General features: G+C 43.3%; 1 protein-coding gene across 10 annotated transcripts in view; it reads right to left on the reverse strand.

Annotated features, from left to right (window-relative positions):
* The window catches only part of LOC123790226 (protocadherin gamma-C5), a 168,765-nt gene that overhangs the window by 113,360 nt on the left and 36,643 nt on the right, over positions 1 to 18,762 (reverse strand). Inside the window, exon 1 of one of the 10 annotated variants that reach the window (XM_045794440.2) lies at positions 10,504 to 13,245. The exons of 7 other annotated variants lie outside the window; for them this stretch is intronic. In XM_045794440.2, the coding sequence (XP_045650396.2) occupies positions 10,504 to 12,924 (2,421 nt within the window). In that variant the 5' untranslated portion in view covers positions 12,925 to 13,245. 2 more of the 10 variants (XM_045794443.2, XM_045794428.2) reach the window with 2 other exon arrangements.

An 18,762-nucleotide genomic window follows, 5' to 3' on the forward strand; every position in this document is an offset into this window, starting at 1 on the left:
AATTAAACGTGAACAAAGAACTGAACTCACCTGAACAGAAGCAGCTTCGTTCTTACATTGACGAAAATCTGGGGATGTTAGCAAGGAATCATTTTTCTCACAGCTCTCCAGACTGATGAGCGTGTCGATGTAGTTGGGCTGGGGGAAGATCACGTGACTCTCCCGCGAGTCCGCGGTCAGCGAGACCTCGTGAGAATAGGTCTGCAGGAAAGCCCGCACCCCGTCCACGCCCACAAAGTGCGAGGCCGGCACGCCCACCAGCCCGCCTCCCGAAGCCTGGAGCAGGCGCGACGCGTGCCAGCGCCTCAGCCTGAGCGCCAGCAGCACGATGACAAAGGCGAGGAAGACGCAGGACACTGCGGCCACCGCCACCACCAGGTAGAGCGTGAGGTCCGAATCGTCTGGGTCGCCGGGGGTCCTGATGCTGCCCAGATCGGCCAGGACGTCCGGGATGCTGTCGGCCACGGCCACGGTGAGCGTGACGGTGGCCGAGAGAGGGGGCTGGCCGTGGTCCTGCACCGCCACCACCAGGCTCTGCTTGAGCGCGTCTCTGTCCAGCAGGGCCCGCGCCGTGCGCACCTCGCCCGTGTGCAGCCCCACCGCGAAGAGCCCTGGCTCGCTGGCCTTGAGCAGGCGGTAGGAGAGCCAGGCGTTCTGGCCAGAGTCTCTATCCACCGCCACCACCTTGGTGACCAGGTAGCCGGGCTCTGCGGATCGGGGTGCCAGCTCCACGCCGGTGGAACCGTCGGTGGGCAGGGCGGGGTACAGGATTTCCGGGGCATTGTCATTCTGGTCCAGCACGAATATGCTAAAAGACACATTGCTGCTGAGTGGAGGGTCCCCGCCATCGCTGGCAGTCACCAGTAACTGCAAGTCTCGTATATGCTCATAGTCAAAGGAGCACAGCGCATATAGGACGCCTGTGTCTGAGTTGATGGAGACATAGGAGGAGAGAGGCCCCCCCATGATGATGTCCTCGGTCACAGAGTAAGACACCTGGGCATTTCTGCCACTGTCGGGGTCGTGAGCCATCACAGTGAAGATGGTGGCACCTCTGGGGTTGTTCTCTGGGATATAGGCTGAATAGGAGACTTGAGGGAAAGTGGGTGGATTGTCATTGATATCTGCCACATATAGGGTGATATGAGTTTCAGTAGATAGAGAAGGAGTTCCTAGATCTGAGGCCATCACTGTGATATTGTACATAGAGATCTTTTCTCGGTCCAGATATTTCCATGTCACCAATCTATAATAATTATCTATTGATTTTTCTAATTGAAAAGGTAAATTATGAGGTGTGTTACAGACAACTTGACCATTCTTCCCGGAGTCTCGGTCATACACATTCAGGAAGGCGATTACTGTTCCAGGAAGAGTATTTTCCAAGACTGGGCTAAACAGAGATGTAATGATCACTTCCGGTCTATTGTCATTCACATCTTCCACTGAAATGAGCACTTTGGTCCTCCCCAAAAGTGCCCCCACATCTTCAGCTTGTATTTCCATTTCATAAAATGCACATTCTTCATAGTCTAGACTCTCTGCTGTTGATATTTCCCCAGTATTTTCATTAAGCTGGAATAACGGAGATTGTTTTTCACTAATTTTCCAGAATCTATAGGTCACTTCTCCATTGGCTCCGTCATCGGGGTCGCTAGCGCTCACAGTAAGCAGCCGGGTGCCCGGGGGCACATTCTCTGGGACTTTCACTCGGTAAATCGGTAGAGCAAAAACTGGGGCATTGTCATTTGTATCCAGCACTGTCACATGGATGTGCACTGTGCTGGAGCGACGCGGGTCACCGCCATCCCAGGCGATGAGGACCAGGTGGTGAGCAGCCTCTTCCTCGCGGTCCAGGGCCTGCTCCAGCACCAGCTCTGGGTGCAGAGTTCCGTCGTCTCCAGTTTGCACGTCGAGGGAGAAGTGGGGATGGGGGCTGAGCTGATAGCTCCGTAAGGAATTCATGCCCACGTCCGGGTCAACAGCCTCTGGCAGCGCATAACGTGTTCCAGGTGGAGAGATCTCGTTAATTTTCATTTCCAGATTTTCGACCTGGAATTTTGGGTTATTATCATTGATATCAGTGATTTCTATTTCTACCCCAAAAAGTTTTCCTCTGCCCTCAACCAGGATATTGATATTTACTAGACACTGTGTGCTCTGAGCACAAAGCTCCTCCCGGTCTATTCTGCCCGCGGTGAGCAAGCCGCCAGTTTTCTGGTTCAGAGCAAAAAGCTGCGTCCTACCTCTGGAGACGATGCGGACTCCGTGCTTCGCCAGCTCTTGTGGCTCCAGATTCAGGTCCTTGGAGATGTTACCCACAAAGGATCCTTTGTCGCTCTCTTCTGGCACCGAATAGTGGATCTGTCCTCTCCCAATTTCCCATAGCGTGCCCCAGAGCGCGCATAGCAGGACCAGCTCGGTGCGTCTCTGGTAATTCTTTGGAGCGGCCATTGTTCTCTCACTCCTGAATCCACTCAGAATCCTCATTGGGCATATGTGTCTTGTTTACCTTTTTGCTGCACGTATGGAGATCATTTCATAGAAAACTGGAGTGTCTCAGATGTAGGGACAGAGTTTCACTGCAGCCCTGCAGTTGGTTTGTGGGATCTGCGGGTCTTTGTGAGATCCGAGCCTTTAGTAACCGGAAGGCTTTTGGTTAAATTTATCTCCAAATAGGTGAACAGCGGCGCTTAGAGTCCGAAGCAGTTACTGCACCCTCTTAGATATGTAATAGTGTATATACTAAGTTATTGAGAGAGAAAAAATACTTGCCTTTTATAGTATGTTTTGAATTTATTTTATTTGTCTCTGAATTCATATTTTAAAAGTTGTGGCCAAGAAGCATCGGAGTAAGTAGGGTTAAAGTTTTACAAAGGGTTATTAAATGAACCCAAAAGATTTATGGGGTAGTCTCACATTACTCAAATTTCTGGAACACATTTACTCTTAAAACGTAAATCATTAAAATTTTATTTCTTACTATGGCTAAGCTTTATTGTAAATCTATTGTCAAATACGTAAGGCCTCCAGTTGTCACTGGAAATAAATTCATTTTTAGACTCGAGTAGAACTGTTGAATATGATTGACTCAGAAGATGTTGTATTTGATGTAAACCAGTTAATCATTATAGTAAGCTTTCAGTAGAGTTGTTGCTTTTTTAAATTTTCTTTTAAAAATGCTGTTTTAATTATATATTGATAATGTTTTCAAATTAATATTGTGAAGTTTTACCAGGATAAATGCTTTTACTTTCAAGTATCGTCAGAGATTATGTTAGTTTGCTATTTCATTTATTTATTTATTTTTAAGTAATCTCTACTCCCAGGTGGGGCTCAAACTCACAACCCCAAGATCCAAAATTGCATGCTCTACCAACTGAGCCAGCCAGGCCCCCTTGTTTTGTTTTGTTTTAAGATTTTATTTTATTTTATTTTATTTTATTTTATTTTATTTTATTTTATTTTAGAGAGAGTGTGAGTGGTTGGAGGAGCAGAGGAGGAAGGAGAGGGACAAGCAGACTCCCTGATAGACCCTGAGGTCATGACCTGAGTTGAAGGCAGATGCTTAAGGGACTGAGCCATCCAGGTGCCCCAGGCACCCTTGATTTGCTACTTTATTTAAATTATGTATTATTTCCTATTTGAATAGACAATATTTTAAAAATACAAATGAATACACAATGAAAAGCATATCTCCATCCTACTCTTCCACAAATGAGAGATGATTACATTTTAAAGCAGACTTAATTAACTTCATAAGACATATATTCTAAAGTTAATTTTACCTTAATTAGTATTTTTTAATAAAAACAATCTCAAGCAGACTCCGCACTGAGCATGGAGCTGGATCTAACAATCCTGAGAACATGACCTGAGTCGAAATCAAGAGTCAGATGCTTAACTGACTAAGCCACCCAGGCGCCCCCTTACATAGTATTTTGATCAAGAGAACCACAAAAAGGGAACACATAATTGTCATCAAGCAGTCAAAAAGTATCACTACAAAGAAAATTATGTCTCTTTTCTTCAGCAGTTTGTGAAGTGGCCAGTAACTGAGCATTTGCTAACAGAAACCTAGCTAAAGATGACAAATGTCAAAGATAAATCTTATATATATATCATATATATACATATATCACTTGTATGCACATCAGATTGGCAATTTTGTCTAAAATTTGAAAAATTCAGGACATCTTTCTCCTAGAGATAGTAGAATGACTAGAAGGCCTCTGGCTATATTTGGGCTGCAAAAAAGACAATTTAAAATTATATAGGTGTGTGTGAAAAACCTATGCTGCAAGTTAAAGAAAATGCTTTTATCTTCTGGTAAGCATACTGGTCTTACTGGTAAGTAAAATGCTTTTAAACACACACACAGTTCATTGAATACAATTGGAATGTGCCCATCTACATAAAAATCCCGGTTAAGATACTTTATTCTAGGAGGCTTTGAAACAAAAAGAAGTAAATAAAAGAAACAAAACAGTTAAATCAGTTATGAAAAAAGTCTAATTTTAGTTTAATTTTTTGCTTTAAAGGTTTATTTAAATGACTACCCACTTTTACATTTATACTATATCCAGCCCCAAAAAAGTATATTAGATAATAGGAAGAAAAACTTAGGAAAAAATTTCATTAGCTTTTAGGAGATAGCCTATAACATGATTTCCTTCCTAGATAAAACCACCCTCTAACTGCTTCATAGATCTGAGCCTGGTAAGACATCCCTAAAAGAGACATAACTGCTCCTACTTCAACTTCCCTTGAAGAATGATATGATAGCTTTTTGACTTTTTAGAGAAACTTTTAGATGTACAAATTGTATATTTTCCCATGAACATAAAGAATTGGGTTATATCATAAGAAGCAGGTTATGCTTAAAAGAAACTCACCAGATGGGAGGTTGACTCACTGGATTTGCAAAGTGGAAATAAGGCCCCAGATGAATCACCACAAAGTATGTCTTGTTCTAAACTCAACTGCTCATTGCACTTTAGAAAATTAAACTCCGTCTTTCCAGTATGGGCCACGCACAAATTGTAGGAATAAGGCAAAGTCCCTTCACTGTAGTTGGGAGGAATCACAGGTCCTGACTTGACACACAGACCAGGCTGAAAGCAGCCCCAGGTGGTGAGGCTAGAGGAGCGACGAAGGTGCAAGGCGATGGCCAGAGTCACCGCCAGGAGGAAAAGTACTGAGATCAAGGCCAACGCTACCACCAGGTAAAACTGCAGCTCTGCCTGGGGGTCAGAGAGTGTAGGACGGTCGCTGACATCTGGGAGCGCCTCTTGAAGGGTGTCAGCGAAAACCAGGTTCAGCGTGGCTGTGGCCGAGAGGGGCGGCTGTCCCCCATCCCGCACAGCGACCAGCAGGCGCTGGCGGGCCGCGTCCCTGTCGCCCAAAGCACGCGCCGTGCGCACCTCGCCCGTGCGCAGCCCCAGGCTGAAGAGTCCCGGCTCGCTGGCCTGCAGCACGTGGTACGACAGCCAGGCATTGTGTCCCGAGTCGGCGTCCACCGCCACCACCTTGGTGACCAGGTAGCCAGGCTGCGCGGCGCGCGGCACCGTGTCGAAGAGCGCCGAGCCGTCGGGCCCCAGCGCCGGGTACAGCACCCGCGGCGCGTTGTCGTTGCGGTCGTCCACCAACACGCGCAGGCTCACGTTGGCGCTGAGCGCGGGCGAGCCCTGGTCGCGGGCCTGCATGGTCAGCTCGAAGGCGCGCAGCTGCTCGTGGTCGAAGGCGCGCTGCGCGAACACCACGCCGCTCTGCGCGCTCACGGACACGTAGGACGCCAGCGCCCGTGGCTCCAGGTCGCTGGCCACGATGGAGTAGGAGACGTGGCCGTTGTGTCCCAGGTCGGGGTCGGAGGCGCTGACTTGTGCGATGGATGCTCCAGGAGGATTGTTCTCAGCCACATGGACCACGTAAGAAGGCTGTTCGAAAACTGGCGCGTTGTCGTTGACATCGCCAATGTGTAGGGTGACGCTTGAGCTAGAGGAAAGGGGAGGCTTGCCCCTGTCGGTGGCTGTGATAGTGATATTGTACTCAGGGGTCTGCTCTCGGTCTAGAACCCCATCTGTCACTAATTTATAGGTGTTTATCGAAGCCGAGACTATTTTAAATGGAACATCACCTTCTAATTTACAAATAACTTCTCCGTTGTGTCCAGAATCCTTGTCACGGATTTTAAGCAAAGCAACGTGTGTTCCCAGCTTGGTATCCTCCATAATAATATCCCTCAGAGATTGGAATACCACTTCTGGGAAATTGTCGTTTATGTCTTGGACCTCTATCTCCACGGTACATTGAGCAATCATTCCTCCACCATCCCTTGCTTCCAAAACTATGGAATATTCTTTGACTTCCTCAAAATCTAAGGTATTTAGAATAGTAATTTCCCCGGTAATAGAATTCAGGTCAAACTGGGTGATCTGGCCTGCTTCAGAGAAAGAGAAGGTGATCTGGGCATTGACACCCTCATCCTGGTCAGTGGCCATCACTCGAAGCACAGGGGTGCCCGGAAGCACGTTTTCCGGAACGCCCACCCTGTATAGCTCTTGGCTGAACACTGGAGGGTTATCATTGGCATCAGTCACTAGGACCTGTATCTGGGCAGTACTACTAAGTGGTGGATCCCCGCAGTCCAACGCAGTCAAGGTCAACTGATAGGATTTCTGTTCTTCCCGGTCTAAAGGCATCTTTAGTACTAGCTCAGGGTATTTACTGCCATCTAGTTTCTCTTTATTCACGAGTGAGAAATGATCACTGGGATTGAGCTGGTAATTCTGTAGTGAGTTGGTACCAATATCTGCATCATGGGCAGATCCTAAAATAAATCGTGCCCCAGGCTTTGTAGACTCACTTATTTGCAGGTCAAAAGAAGTTTGCGTGAATTTTGGGGTATGGTCATTAATATCTTCGATGTCCACACTCACGTGATAAAAGTTCAACGGATTTTCAGCAACAGCCTCAAATTCCAGAGTACAGGCTGCCTTCTTCCCACAGATCTGCTCCCGGTCTAGCCTGCTGCCCACAAGTAACTCCCCGCTCTTGGCGCTCACAGTGAAGTAAGCCTTCTCCGAACTGATGCGCAGTTGTCGAGTCGGTAACTCATGCGCGCTCAGTCCCAAATCCTTGGCGAGGTTCCCCACCACCGAGCCCTCGGGCATTTCCTCGGGAATCCTGTAGCGGATTTGCTCAGAGAGCGCCGGGCAGAACAAAGACAGCAGCAAGGGAAAGAGCACTGGCCGCCTCTCAGCCCAGCCCCTCTCCGCAGCGCCGCTCCCCATCCCTCTTTGCTCCCCTCAGGTTGCTCACCGGCCTGGAGACGCCGGATTACAAATAATCTCTGTGCTGCAGATGTCCGGAGCTCCGAACAGGCTGTAAGTCCTGTGTGAGGGTCAGGGTTTCTTCTTCTCCAGAGGAGGAAGTGGTGTAAAGGCTCGGGCTAGCGAGTCCGACAGGGAAAGTGCGCTGCGGCTGCGCGAGGAGATCGCCAGTGCCCAAGCTCTCCATTTTGGCCAACAGCGGCGCCCACAGTCCGCACTAGGAAACTGCAGCCTCTGCTGCTCAGGTTTAACCAGCTACAAAAATTACAGTCCTGAGCCTAACTGAACAAATTATTTTTATATGTTTATATACTTAATGACGATTGATTCGTATTATTAGCTACACAAATATCCTAAATTTCCAGGTTTTCAGGGTAATCAATATGTTGCATAATTATTCCTCCATCTTCAAATCCACACTGTAATGGATGACTATAACACAGACTTGGCCTAAATGATCTCAGAGTACAGTAATTTTGAATACTTATTAATTAGCAATATATGAATAAAGTTCTATCCTTCTTTCCTTGTTCCTGTTTTTCTTGATTTCTTTCTTTTTTGGGTACCTCTATGTTGATTCATTTCAATTTTTCAGAAAGCATCAATAATGCTGAGATTGTCTTTAAAAGGGCACAATTTATACTTACCTCTAAACCCTTCTTTTTTTCAAAATAGTTTCAACTATTTCTTTATAGTAATATTATCTGACATACACTTCTATCAGTTAAGGAAACTATAGCCGTAATATCGTTAGCCTATTCCCTTTCCTTTGCATTGCACAATTATTTTCCTGGTTATAATATATAACATCAACCTTCAAAGTTACCAGAGAGATATATTTTGCCTTCAAATCCAAAGTAGCTAACCCTGGTCTACGGCAGTGAGGTACTGGTTCTCACTTGCGTGCTTAAATACAACACTCATGATGACCTCAACTGATGAAATAGTCCTTAGAATATTCATTGCAATAGCATACTGAATTTAGTGGTGGCTTCTTTCCTTTGTTTAAAAATATTATTAAGTATCTAATGAATCTGGTTGGGGGATTTTCCTTTTCAAAATAGCTGTTAATCATATTCCCGCCTCACAAAGTTGTCAGTAATATTGTCTTCTCCCCAAGTGATTATACATCTGAACACCGAAAAATATATGAAACATACTTCCACACTACTGCACATCCCCTTTTATGCAAAATACCACCACATACAATGCTGTGTTCAAAAAAAAGTCCTTTCATTTAGTACTCGAAAGTTTAAACATAGCCAGGAAAGAGTTAGCCTATCCCCCTCCTTCCTATTGCACAATTATTTTCCTGGTTACAAAATGTAACATCAGTCTTCAAAGTTACAAGAGGAATAATATTTTGCATAGTTCCTAGTAAAGAAGTAGATCCAAGTAAAGAAGATTAATTGTCATCCACCCCTTCTAGTTGCTAATCAACTGATATACTGGCCTTTACTGAAATGTTATATAATGAATAAAAAAAGTAGTTAACCCCAGATTGGGTTATTTGTAACTGAATTTTTCAGGAGATCCAACAAGTTGAATCAATTTCTGGTCTAGGACTTGAGTATATGGTTGTTTCATAAAGCAAGCACCCCCAATCTCCCACTAGGAGAGTCCACAAACACACTTCACGTGGCTGTACCACCAAAATAGCACAATAGAATTTTGTTTTAAAACATCTGCTTATTTCACAGGTGCCACCTGAAATGATATTTTATTTAATGTCATATTTTATTGGTTTCAGACAATAACCTTTATTGTTTCATTAGGTCCATGTCATTGATATAGATCTTAGTGAAGCTTAATGCACACATTTCATTCTTTTATTTAAGAATTTATTTGAGGGAGAGTGAGAGAAAGAGAGCATGGGGGGGGAGCAGAGGGAGAGGGAAAAGCAGATTCCCCGCTGAGCATGAAGCCCCACTCAGGGGTCCATCCCAGGACCCTGAGATCATGACCTGAGCCAAAGGGACTGAGCCACCCAGGCATCCCACACATTTCATTCTTTAGGCATTAGTCTAACCTAGCAGAAGCTAACTTTAATAGACAATTATGCTTTAAATATGTCAAGAAGCGAAATATCACCTCACACCTGTCATAATGGCTAAAATAAAAAACACAAGAAATTACAAGTGCTGGTAAGGATGTGGAGAAAAAGTAGCCCTCTTACACTGTTGACGAGAATGCAATCTGATGCAGTCACTGTAGAAAACAATATGGAGGTTCCTCAAAAAGTTAAAAATAGAACCATCCTATGATCCAGTAATGGTGCTACTGGGTATTTGCCAAGATACAAAAACACTAATTCAAAGGGATACATGCCCCCCTATGTTTATAGCACCATTATTTAAACTAGCCAAATTATGGAAACAGCCTAAGTGTTCACTGACTGATGAATGGATAAAGAAGATGTGTGTATATACACACACACAATGAACTATTATTCAGCCATAAAAATGAAATCTTGCCATTTACGAAGACATGGATGGAGCTAGAGATTATAATGCTAGGTGAAATAAATCAGTGAAAGACAAATATCATATGATTTCACTCATATGTGAATTTAAGAAATGAACAAATGAGCAAGGAAAAACAAGAGAGAGAGACAAGCCAAGAAACAGACTTTTTTTTTTTTAAGTACGCTCCATGCCCACATGGAGCCCAAGGCAGGGCAGGACTTGAACTAACGACCCTAAGATCAAGAGCTGAGCTGAGATCAACAGCTGGATGCTTAACTGACTTAGCCACCCAGGCACCCCCAAGAAATGGACTCTTAACTATTGAGAACAAACTAATGGTTACCAGAGGGGAGGTGGATAACCTAATGGGTAACCTCTTGATAACCTAGGGCAATGGGAAAGATATAACAATTCATTCTCATTTACAAAACACATGAATTAAGAACAGAGTGGAAAATAGGTGAAAGGTATAAAAATGTGATAGTCCATTATTCACAATCTTGTCCACAGGCTTTCACTATGGAAAGGACACCAAAACCTATGCCACCAAGTTTTTCTATATTAAAGTATCACCACTGAAATAAATCATTGAACTTGGTTTACCTCTTTGAAGATTTTTCACCACATGTTCAAAACACTTCTTTCACGAAACAATAAATTACACAAAACATAATTCCTTGAAAATATAAAGGAATCAGTGAACTCACCTGAATATTTTCTGCTTCATCCTTACATTCACGAAAATCTATAGAGTTTAATAAAGGATCTTTTTTCTCACAGGTCTCCAAACTGAGGAGCATGTCCGCATAGTTGGGCTGGGGGAAGATAACGTGACTCTCCCGCGAGTCCGCGGTCAGCGAGACCTCATGCGAATAGGTCTGTAGGAAAGCCCGCACCCCGTCCACGCCCACGAAGTGCGAGTCCGGCACGCCCACCAGCCCGCCTCCTGAAGCCTGGAGCAGGCGCGACGCGTGCCAGCGCCTCAGCCTGAGCGCCAGCAGCACGATGACAAAGGCGAGGAAGACGCAGGACACTGCGGCCACCGCCACCACCAGGTAGAGCGTGAGGTCCGAATCATCTGGGTCGCCGGGGGTCCTAATGCTGCCCAGATCGGCCAGGACGTCCGGGATGCTGTCGGCCACGGCCACGGTGAGCGTGACGGTGGCCGAGAGAGGGGGCTGGCCGTGGTCCTGCACCGCCACCACCAGGCTCTGCTTGAGCGCGTCTCTGTCCAGCAGGGCCCGCGCCGTGCGCACCTCGCCCGTGTGCAGCCCCACCGCGAAGAGCCCAGGCTCGCTGGCCTTGAGCAGGCGGTAGGACAGCCAGGCATTCTGGCCCGAGTCTCTGTCCACCGCCACCACCTTGGTGACCAGGTAGCCGGGCTCTGCGGATCGGGGTGCCAGCTCCACGCCGGTGGAACCGTCAGTGGGCAGGGTGGGGTACAGGATCTCTGGTGTGTTGTCATTCTGGTCCACAATGTATATACTCAAGGACACATTGCTGCTAAGCGGTGGGTCCCCGCTGTCGTGCGCAGTCACTCTCAACTGCAGGTCACGGAACTGCTCATAGTCGAAGGAGTGCAACGCATACAGAATGCCGGTGTCAGAGTTGATGGACACATAGGAGGATAGGGAAGCCCCCTGGAGAGAGTCTTCAGACAAGGAGTAAGTGACTTGAGCATTCTCGTGGCTGTCTGGGTCATGTGCAGTCACAGAGAAGATAGAGGCACCTCTGGGGTTGTTTTCAGGGATGTAGACAGAATAGGAGGACTGGGGGAAGGCAGGCGGGTTGTCGTTGGTATCTGCCACATTCATGGAGATGTGAGTTTCTGAGGACAAGGGTGGGGTTCCACCATCTGTGGCTTTCAGTGTGATGTTATACACAGAGCATTTTTCCCGGTCTAGGTTTTTCGCTGTCATCAACCTATAGTAATTGTCTATTGATCTTTCTAATTTAAAAGGCAGATTTTCTGAAATAGTGCAGGCCACTTCACCATTCTTGCCGGAATCTCGATCTTGAAGGTAGAAAAGAGCAACTATGGTTCCAGGAGGAATGTCTTCAGGGATTGAGTTGCTTACAGATGTGACAGTAACTTCTGGGGCATTGTCATTCACATCTAAAATTGTGATCATTACTTTAGCCCTTGTCATACTACCAGCACCGTCCTGAGCCTGAACTTGCATTTCATAGTAGCTGGACTCTTCATAATCTAGCCCTTCTAAAGTTGATAATTCTCCTGTATGAGGGTTCAGTTGGAATATCTGCAGAATCTTCTGAGTTATTTTCCGGAAAGAATATGTCACTTCCCCATTGACTCCCTCATCCAGGTCAACAGCATGTACCGTGAGCAATCTTGTGCCCACTGGCACGTTCTCAGGGACAGTTACTTGGTACTGAGGCAAAGAGAAGACTGGCGCGTGATCGTTCACATCCACCACTGTTACTTGGATGTGGGCAGTTTGGGATAGGGGTGGGTCGCCACCGTCAGAGGCTGTAAGGAGTAAGTGGTGAACTGCCTCTTCCTCTCGATCCAGCACCCTTTCCAGCACTAATTCTGGATATTTGGCTCCATCGTCTCCAGTCTGCACAACCAGGGAGAAGTGATGATTGGGGTTGAGCTGGTAGCTCTGGAGGGAGTTCGTGCCCACATCTGGATCCAGAGCCTCATTTAACGGAAACCGCACCCCAGGAGCTGTGTTCTCCGTTATTTTTACAGTCATTTCTTCAGTCAAGAATCTAGGAGCATTGTCATTAACATCTATTATTTCCACTTCTACAGGGTAAAGATTCATTTTATCCATCAGGATGTTAAAGTTCACTAGGCACCGCGCACTCTGAGCACAGAGCTCCTCCCGGTCTATTCTGTCTGCGGTGACCAAGCTGCCGCTTCGCGGATTCAAAGCAAAAAGCTGCGTCCTACCTCTGGCGACGATGCGGACTCCGCGCTCCGTCAGTTCCCCAGGCTCCAGGCCCAGATCCTTAGCAATGTTACCCACAAAAGACCCTTTGTCTGTCTCCTCTGGCACGGAGTAGAGAATGTGTCTTGCCCAAGCTTCCCTCTGGGTCCCCAGGAGGATGGAGATCAGGATGAATCTTCTGTAGTTCGGACCCCTCTGCAGAGCCGCCATTGTTGTGCTGATCTTGTTTAGACACCAGGCTACCTCCTATTGTGCTTCTGGATGCCAGTGTGTCCGCGTGGAATCTTTTGTATCCGTAAAAGCAGCCCAGAATCTAATATAAGAGACCTGAGTTTGATGCAGCTTGATGCAGCTTGGAAGAGAGTTTGTCTCAATCTGGTGTTTCTTTGTACGGTAAAAGCTCAGTGGTTCTGGCGGATCTTTTGCACCATTTCCTCCTGGCTGGTGAACAGCGGCGCTCAGAGTCCTTACTAAGTTACTGCACCATACTGAAGCAAAATAACTGATTTTTCAGAAAGTTGTTTTAACCTTCAAAATCCTTCCATTTATGTTTCTTCGATTTATATATCTTTGATATTATTTAAAAATATATTTCATGAAAATGAATTAATGCAACAATGTTCATGATGCTTACTAATCCCAGATAATTTTTAAAATTTTTTCTGTTTTGCATTTCAACTTTTTTTTTTAATAAATATTTTATTTATTTATTCGACAGAGATAGGGACAGCCAGCGAGAGAGGGAACACAAGCAGGGGGAGTGGGAGAGGAAGAAGCAGTCTCATAGCGGAGGAGCCTGACGTGGGGCTCGATCCCATAACTCCGGGATCACGCCCTGAGCCGAAGGCAGACGCTTAACGACTGCGCCACCCAGGCGCCCCTGCATTTCAACTTTGAAATGATATTGGGTACTGCCTCAGGCTTCATAGAACATAGTAAAATCAGCGTTTGCTGGAAAAGTGTGATTTTATTTTGAAAAGATATGCGTATATATACATAAGAAAGATGTTATATAGAAACTGTTTACATCAGAGTATAATAAATTAATTCAATAATATTGAATACCTACTATGTTCTAGACACCACTATGTAAGACTCACAGAGTCAAATTTTTCTTTAGAATACAGAGAGGTAATTTAATAAAGTTTTTGACTGGAGGAAATCTTAGAGATGATTTAGTCCAATACCTTCATTTTAATGATTTTTAAAATGAGAGGGAATTGCCTTGTCCTTGACTTCCTTGACTATATAGTAGTAAAACCATTGTTGGAATACAAATATCCTCACTTACAGTGTTCTGAGAAGAAAAAAGAAAATCATCTGCCTTGGTTGATGGTTTATGCTCAAAAACTGCCATTAGAGAGGAGGTGATAATCGAAGCAGGAACAATCAGCTATAGAAGCAACTCATTTTGCGTAGAAGGCAGGAATTTGCAGAGATTCTACTGCCTGTGGATTCATAAGAAAGTGGGTGTTGACTGCTTCTCTTCATTATGCAATTCAAATGATCATCCTACCCGATTCTAGAATAACTGAAAAAAAGATGGGGCTCCAGATAGGCTTTGAGCATACACTGTCCTGAGAAGATTCTTAAGGGTACCAATTGTTCCATTGATGTTAATTAAGTAAAACTCAATTGTTGATGGATCTGAGGTTACTCCTAGCTGATAGGAATAAAATTCTTTCCACATAGTTGCAGAAGAAAAGAGTTACCTGTCCTGAAATGAACACCTGGCAAGAAATAAACTTACCTTATGGGGTGCCTGACTGACTCAGAAGAGCACACAACTCTCGATTTCAGGGTTGTAAGCTCAGGCCCCATGTTGTGTGTAGAGATTACTTACATAAATAAATACATAAACTTAAAAAAAAGAAATAACCTTGCTTTGCAAATTATTTTAAGCTCTAGGGGAGTAGATAGCAGCACCAGGAGGAGAAATCAGAAGTAACATTGAAAATGCTTCTTAGCTTATTTCTTGGGGATTTTCTAACTAAGCAATCTATTTCTGCTCTCTGATGGCACTGGTGCAAAATATAGGCAATACTTTGAATGAAATTGTTTCAATCTATCAATTTATAGCCATGTTTTCTTTACCAAGTAGATAAAATAACTTTTTGTTCAAAGGAGCCAAATGAGTATTACACATTAATTCCATAAGTAGAAGTTAAATACTATTTGTTTCGTAGTAATTTTGAACTTTCTGTTGATGTAAGCAAAGTCATTAAAGATCATGACAGACATTTTCAAACAAAATTTTGGGTCTAGATATTACAGTTCCAGATGTCGTGATCTTTTTCTACCTAACACTTCAAAATTCATAGGGTCATCTTCACATTTGTTTCTTATTCTACTATTTTATTTTATTTTATTTTAAAGATTTTATTTATTTATGTGACAGAGATAGAGACAGCCAGCGAGAGAGGGAACACAAGCAGGGGGAGTGGGAGAGGAAGAAGCAGGTTCATAGCGGAGGAGCCTGATGTGGGGCTCGATCCCACAACGCCGGGATCACGCCCTGAGCCGAAGGAAGATGCTTAACGACTGCGCCACCCAGGTGCCCCTATTCTACTATTTTAAAAGAGGTCTCTGGATAACTTCTTTGGAGCTAATTAACTAAGATCTAGATAAATAAGATGATGAACATACTCTGAACATAAAGCATACATTAGGGAGTAACTGGCTGTATTATCTCTAGCAATCAAGTTTTCTATGTTATTCTACAACATAAATTTAAATATTAAAGATCTCTACTAGATCACTAAGATACATTAAATATAACATAAGCTTACTATATAAAATTGAAATAAGTTTACAGTTTTAAAGGAAGTACAGTTTTATTGATTGACTTATTGGGAAGAATCGACCTTCATTTTTGTACTTGCATAAACAAATTCTATGGAAAAAAATTCTGTGGAAAGTCTAACTGACTTCCCAGACATTAAGTTATTCATCTTCTCTCCTTTCTTTCTCTCTTTTAAAGATTCTATGTATTTATTTGACAAGAGACAGAGCACAAGCAGGGGGAGTGGCAGGCAGAGGAAGAGGGAGAAGCAGGCTCCCCTGCTGAGCAGGGAGCACAAGGAAGGGCTCCATCCCACAACCCTGGGATCATGACCCGAGCTGAAGGCAGATGCTTAACTGACCCAATCTTCTCTCATTTCTTTATGGAACTTTTTTCTAATGAGAAGACATTTGTTTGGAGTTCTGTTTGGGTTTTAATTCCCAGGCAAAGATGCAGGTATTTTCTATCGCTCTCTGAAATTTTACTCCTTCCCGTTGACAACTGCTACCTCAATAGAAGTTTGATCAGATGGGTTGTTTTCACAGATGATAAACTAGCCCAATAATTTGGTACTTTTTCCCCTGATGCTTCAAAATTCAGTATATACTCAAAATCTTAGACTGTTTATCTTATTAAGAATTATCTATATGGTATGTAAGTCAGAGAGCCTCAGTCAGAATTTAGCAAATTCCATGAGTACTACGATTTAACACTTGGTCAGTCCACATGAATGAATATTACTGAGAGTAAAATCTGATAACTTTCCCAATAAAGTATTTTATCTCTTTAAATGAAATGGACATAGGTACTTCAGATAAGAGAATAAAATAAACCATCCTATACTCCCCCAGTTAGTGAGTGAGCAGATAAGAGAATAATATAAACCAGCCTACTATCCACAAAACCCAGTTAGTGAGCTTTGCTTATAAATGCATGTAGTTTATTTTTTTCAAAATGTGGTTTAAATCATCCAGAACTGGTGATATAAGAAATAACATTTACACTCTCAGATCATATGAAACAAATCTTAATACTTGTATGAGACAATCTGACTCCCATGACCGATATCCAAGTTTCAAGTTCTTTAAAATTACTTACTATTAAGTTCTTTTTATATTTCTTTATTTATTTGAGAGAGAGAGAGAGAGAGCACAGGATGTAGGGACAAAGGGAGAGGGGGACAGAGTCTTATGCAGACTCTGCGCTGAGTGTGGAGTTTGACTTGGGGACCAACCTCAAGACCCTGAGATCATTACCTGAGCTGAAACTGAATGCACCTGTGCCAGCCAGGCACCTTATTCACTATTAAATTTTGATTAAAACCATCAAAGGATTATATCACAAACATCCAAACAAATCAGATTTGAAAATGTGTGTGACCGGAATCTCTTAGTCATATACATTTGGAATCTTGAAATAAATAATTCTACAATAACTGCTGAGATGTAAATATCACAATATTGATTTAGAGAAACATATATTACCTTTCGTACCTAATTTAAAGGCATCAAGTCAGTATTATCTTAAAGAAGACTGACAATTTCAGGTTATAAAGGAGATTCTCATTTATTCTCAAGAGATCTTTTCAATTATTTAACGTTAAATGTGCATAGCAAATTTAGAAGCATAAGTGGCCAATCTATTGCATTATCAGATCACAGAATCCTCCAACTCAGGATTGGCAAAGACCTTGGCTATCATGTACTTCATCAACTCATCAAATTCTATTATCCTCTGTATTCTATTAAGTCCAGGGCCATCAGCTTACTTTTGGAAAGAGCTAATAATAGAACCTCCTACCTCCTAGGCAATTCATTTTACATTAGAACAACTTCAACAACTCAAAATTTTGGGTTTTTTTCCTATTCACCAAGCCACAATTTCATCCACACCTTTGGGCCATGATGAATCATTCTTCTAATGACAACCCTCCTTTCCTTAAATATTTTTTTTAAAGATTTTATTTATTTATTCGACAGAGAGAGACAGCCAGCGAGAGAGGGAACACAAGCAGGGGGAGTGGGAGAGGAAGAAGCAGGCTCATAGCGGAAGAGCCTGATGTGGGACTCGATCCCGGAACGCCGGGATCACGCCCTGAGCTGAAGGCAGACGATTAACCGCTGTGCCACCCAGGCGCCCCTTTTCCTTAAATATTTGAATAGAGTTTCTCTACGTGACAGAAGCCTTATTTTATCTGGGTTAAATATGCTAAATTATTTCAATTCTTATCTGAACACTGTTCATCCTTCATTCTCCCATTCACTATTTAGTCCTCTATTTTTTAGGGATATGGCCTTGTAAGTGGACACTAATAAGCATATTTAAAAATTCACTTTCATTTTTAAATATCATCAAGCACATAGATTGGAGAAGATATTGTAGGAGGCATACAGCATCAGGTGCTTACATCTGTTAAAAATTATAACACTGGTGATGTCAACAAATATTTGTTCATTATACTGCTTTACAGTTGAAAATAATAAAATTATTTTATGATATTTTCTCAGAATTTGTGCGAGGTAGGTAAGACAAGTCTTTTTAATTTACATGTTAATTTAAAAACTATAGATACTGTGACTGGCCTGAGATGAATAACAGATAATTCCAGGAATATTATTCAAGTTTTCTAACACCAAAGATCAGGTCTTGTCTGAATTACTTTCATCTTTCCTGAAAATAATTTTTGACTCCTAAGTAGTAAAGGGGGAAGTATCTCTCACAGATCTCCGTTATTTTAGAAAAAACTTGCTTTTAGTTAACATTGTGGAAAAACTGAGACCTCGATCTTCTTTAACAGAGACCGCAATTTTTTTCTTTAGAAAGAGAATCTTTTTTTAAAAGAGTTTATGTATTTTAGAGAGAGAGGAGAGAGAGCACGGGGAGGGGCAAAGGGAGGAGGAGGGAGAGTCTTAAGCAGACTGGGGCTGAGTACAGAGCCCAGGGCTGGATCTCATGACCCGGATATGAGGGTCCTGACATTATGACCTGAGCCGAAATCAAGAGTTTAACCAAATGGACCACCCAAGAGCCCCCATTAGGAAAAGAATCTTAGAGATGTCACAATTCGGGGGCGGGGGGGGGGGGACCAAAACCAAAACCAAACCCTAACAAGAGATGTATGTAACCCAAGGCACAAAGACCTTGCCAGCAGGAGAAAAGTAAAGAAAATCTACAGCATACACTAAGAATTTTTTCCTCGAAATTAGAGAGTACTAAGAATACTAAGCTTTAATAGAGCTCTACTGATATAAAAAAGAATCTTCTGA

The sequence above is a fragment of the Ursus americanus genome, chromosome 5, assembly GCF_024610735.1.
Source record: "Ursus americanus isolate L20-20 chromosome 5, mUrsAme1.1.p, whole genome shotgun sequence".
Taxonomy (NCBI): Eukaryota; Metazoa; Chordata; class Mammalia; order Carnivora; family Ursidae; genus Ursus; species Ursus americanus.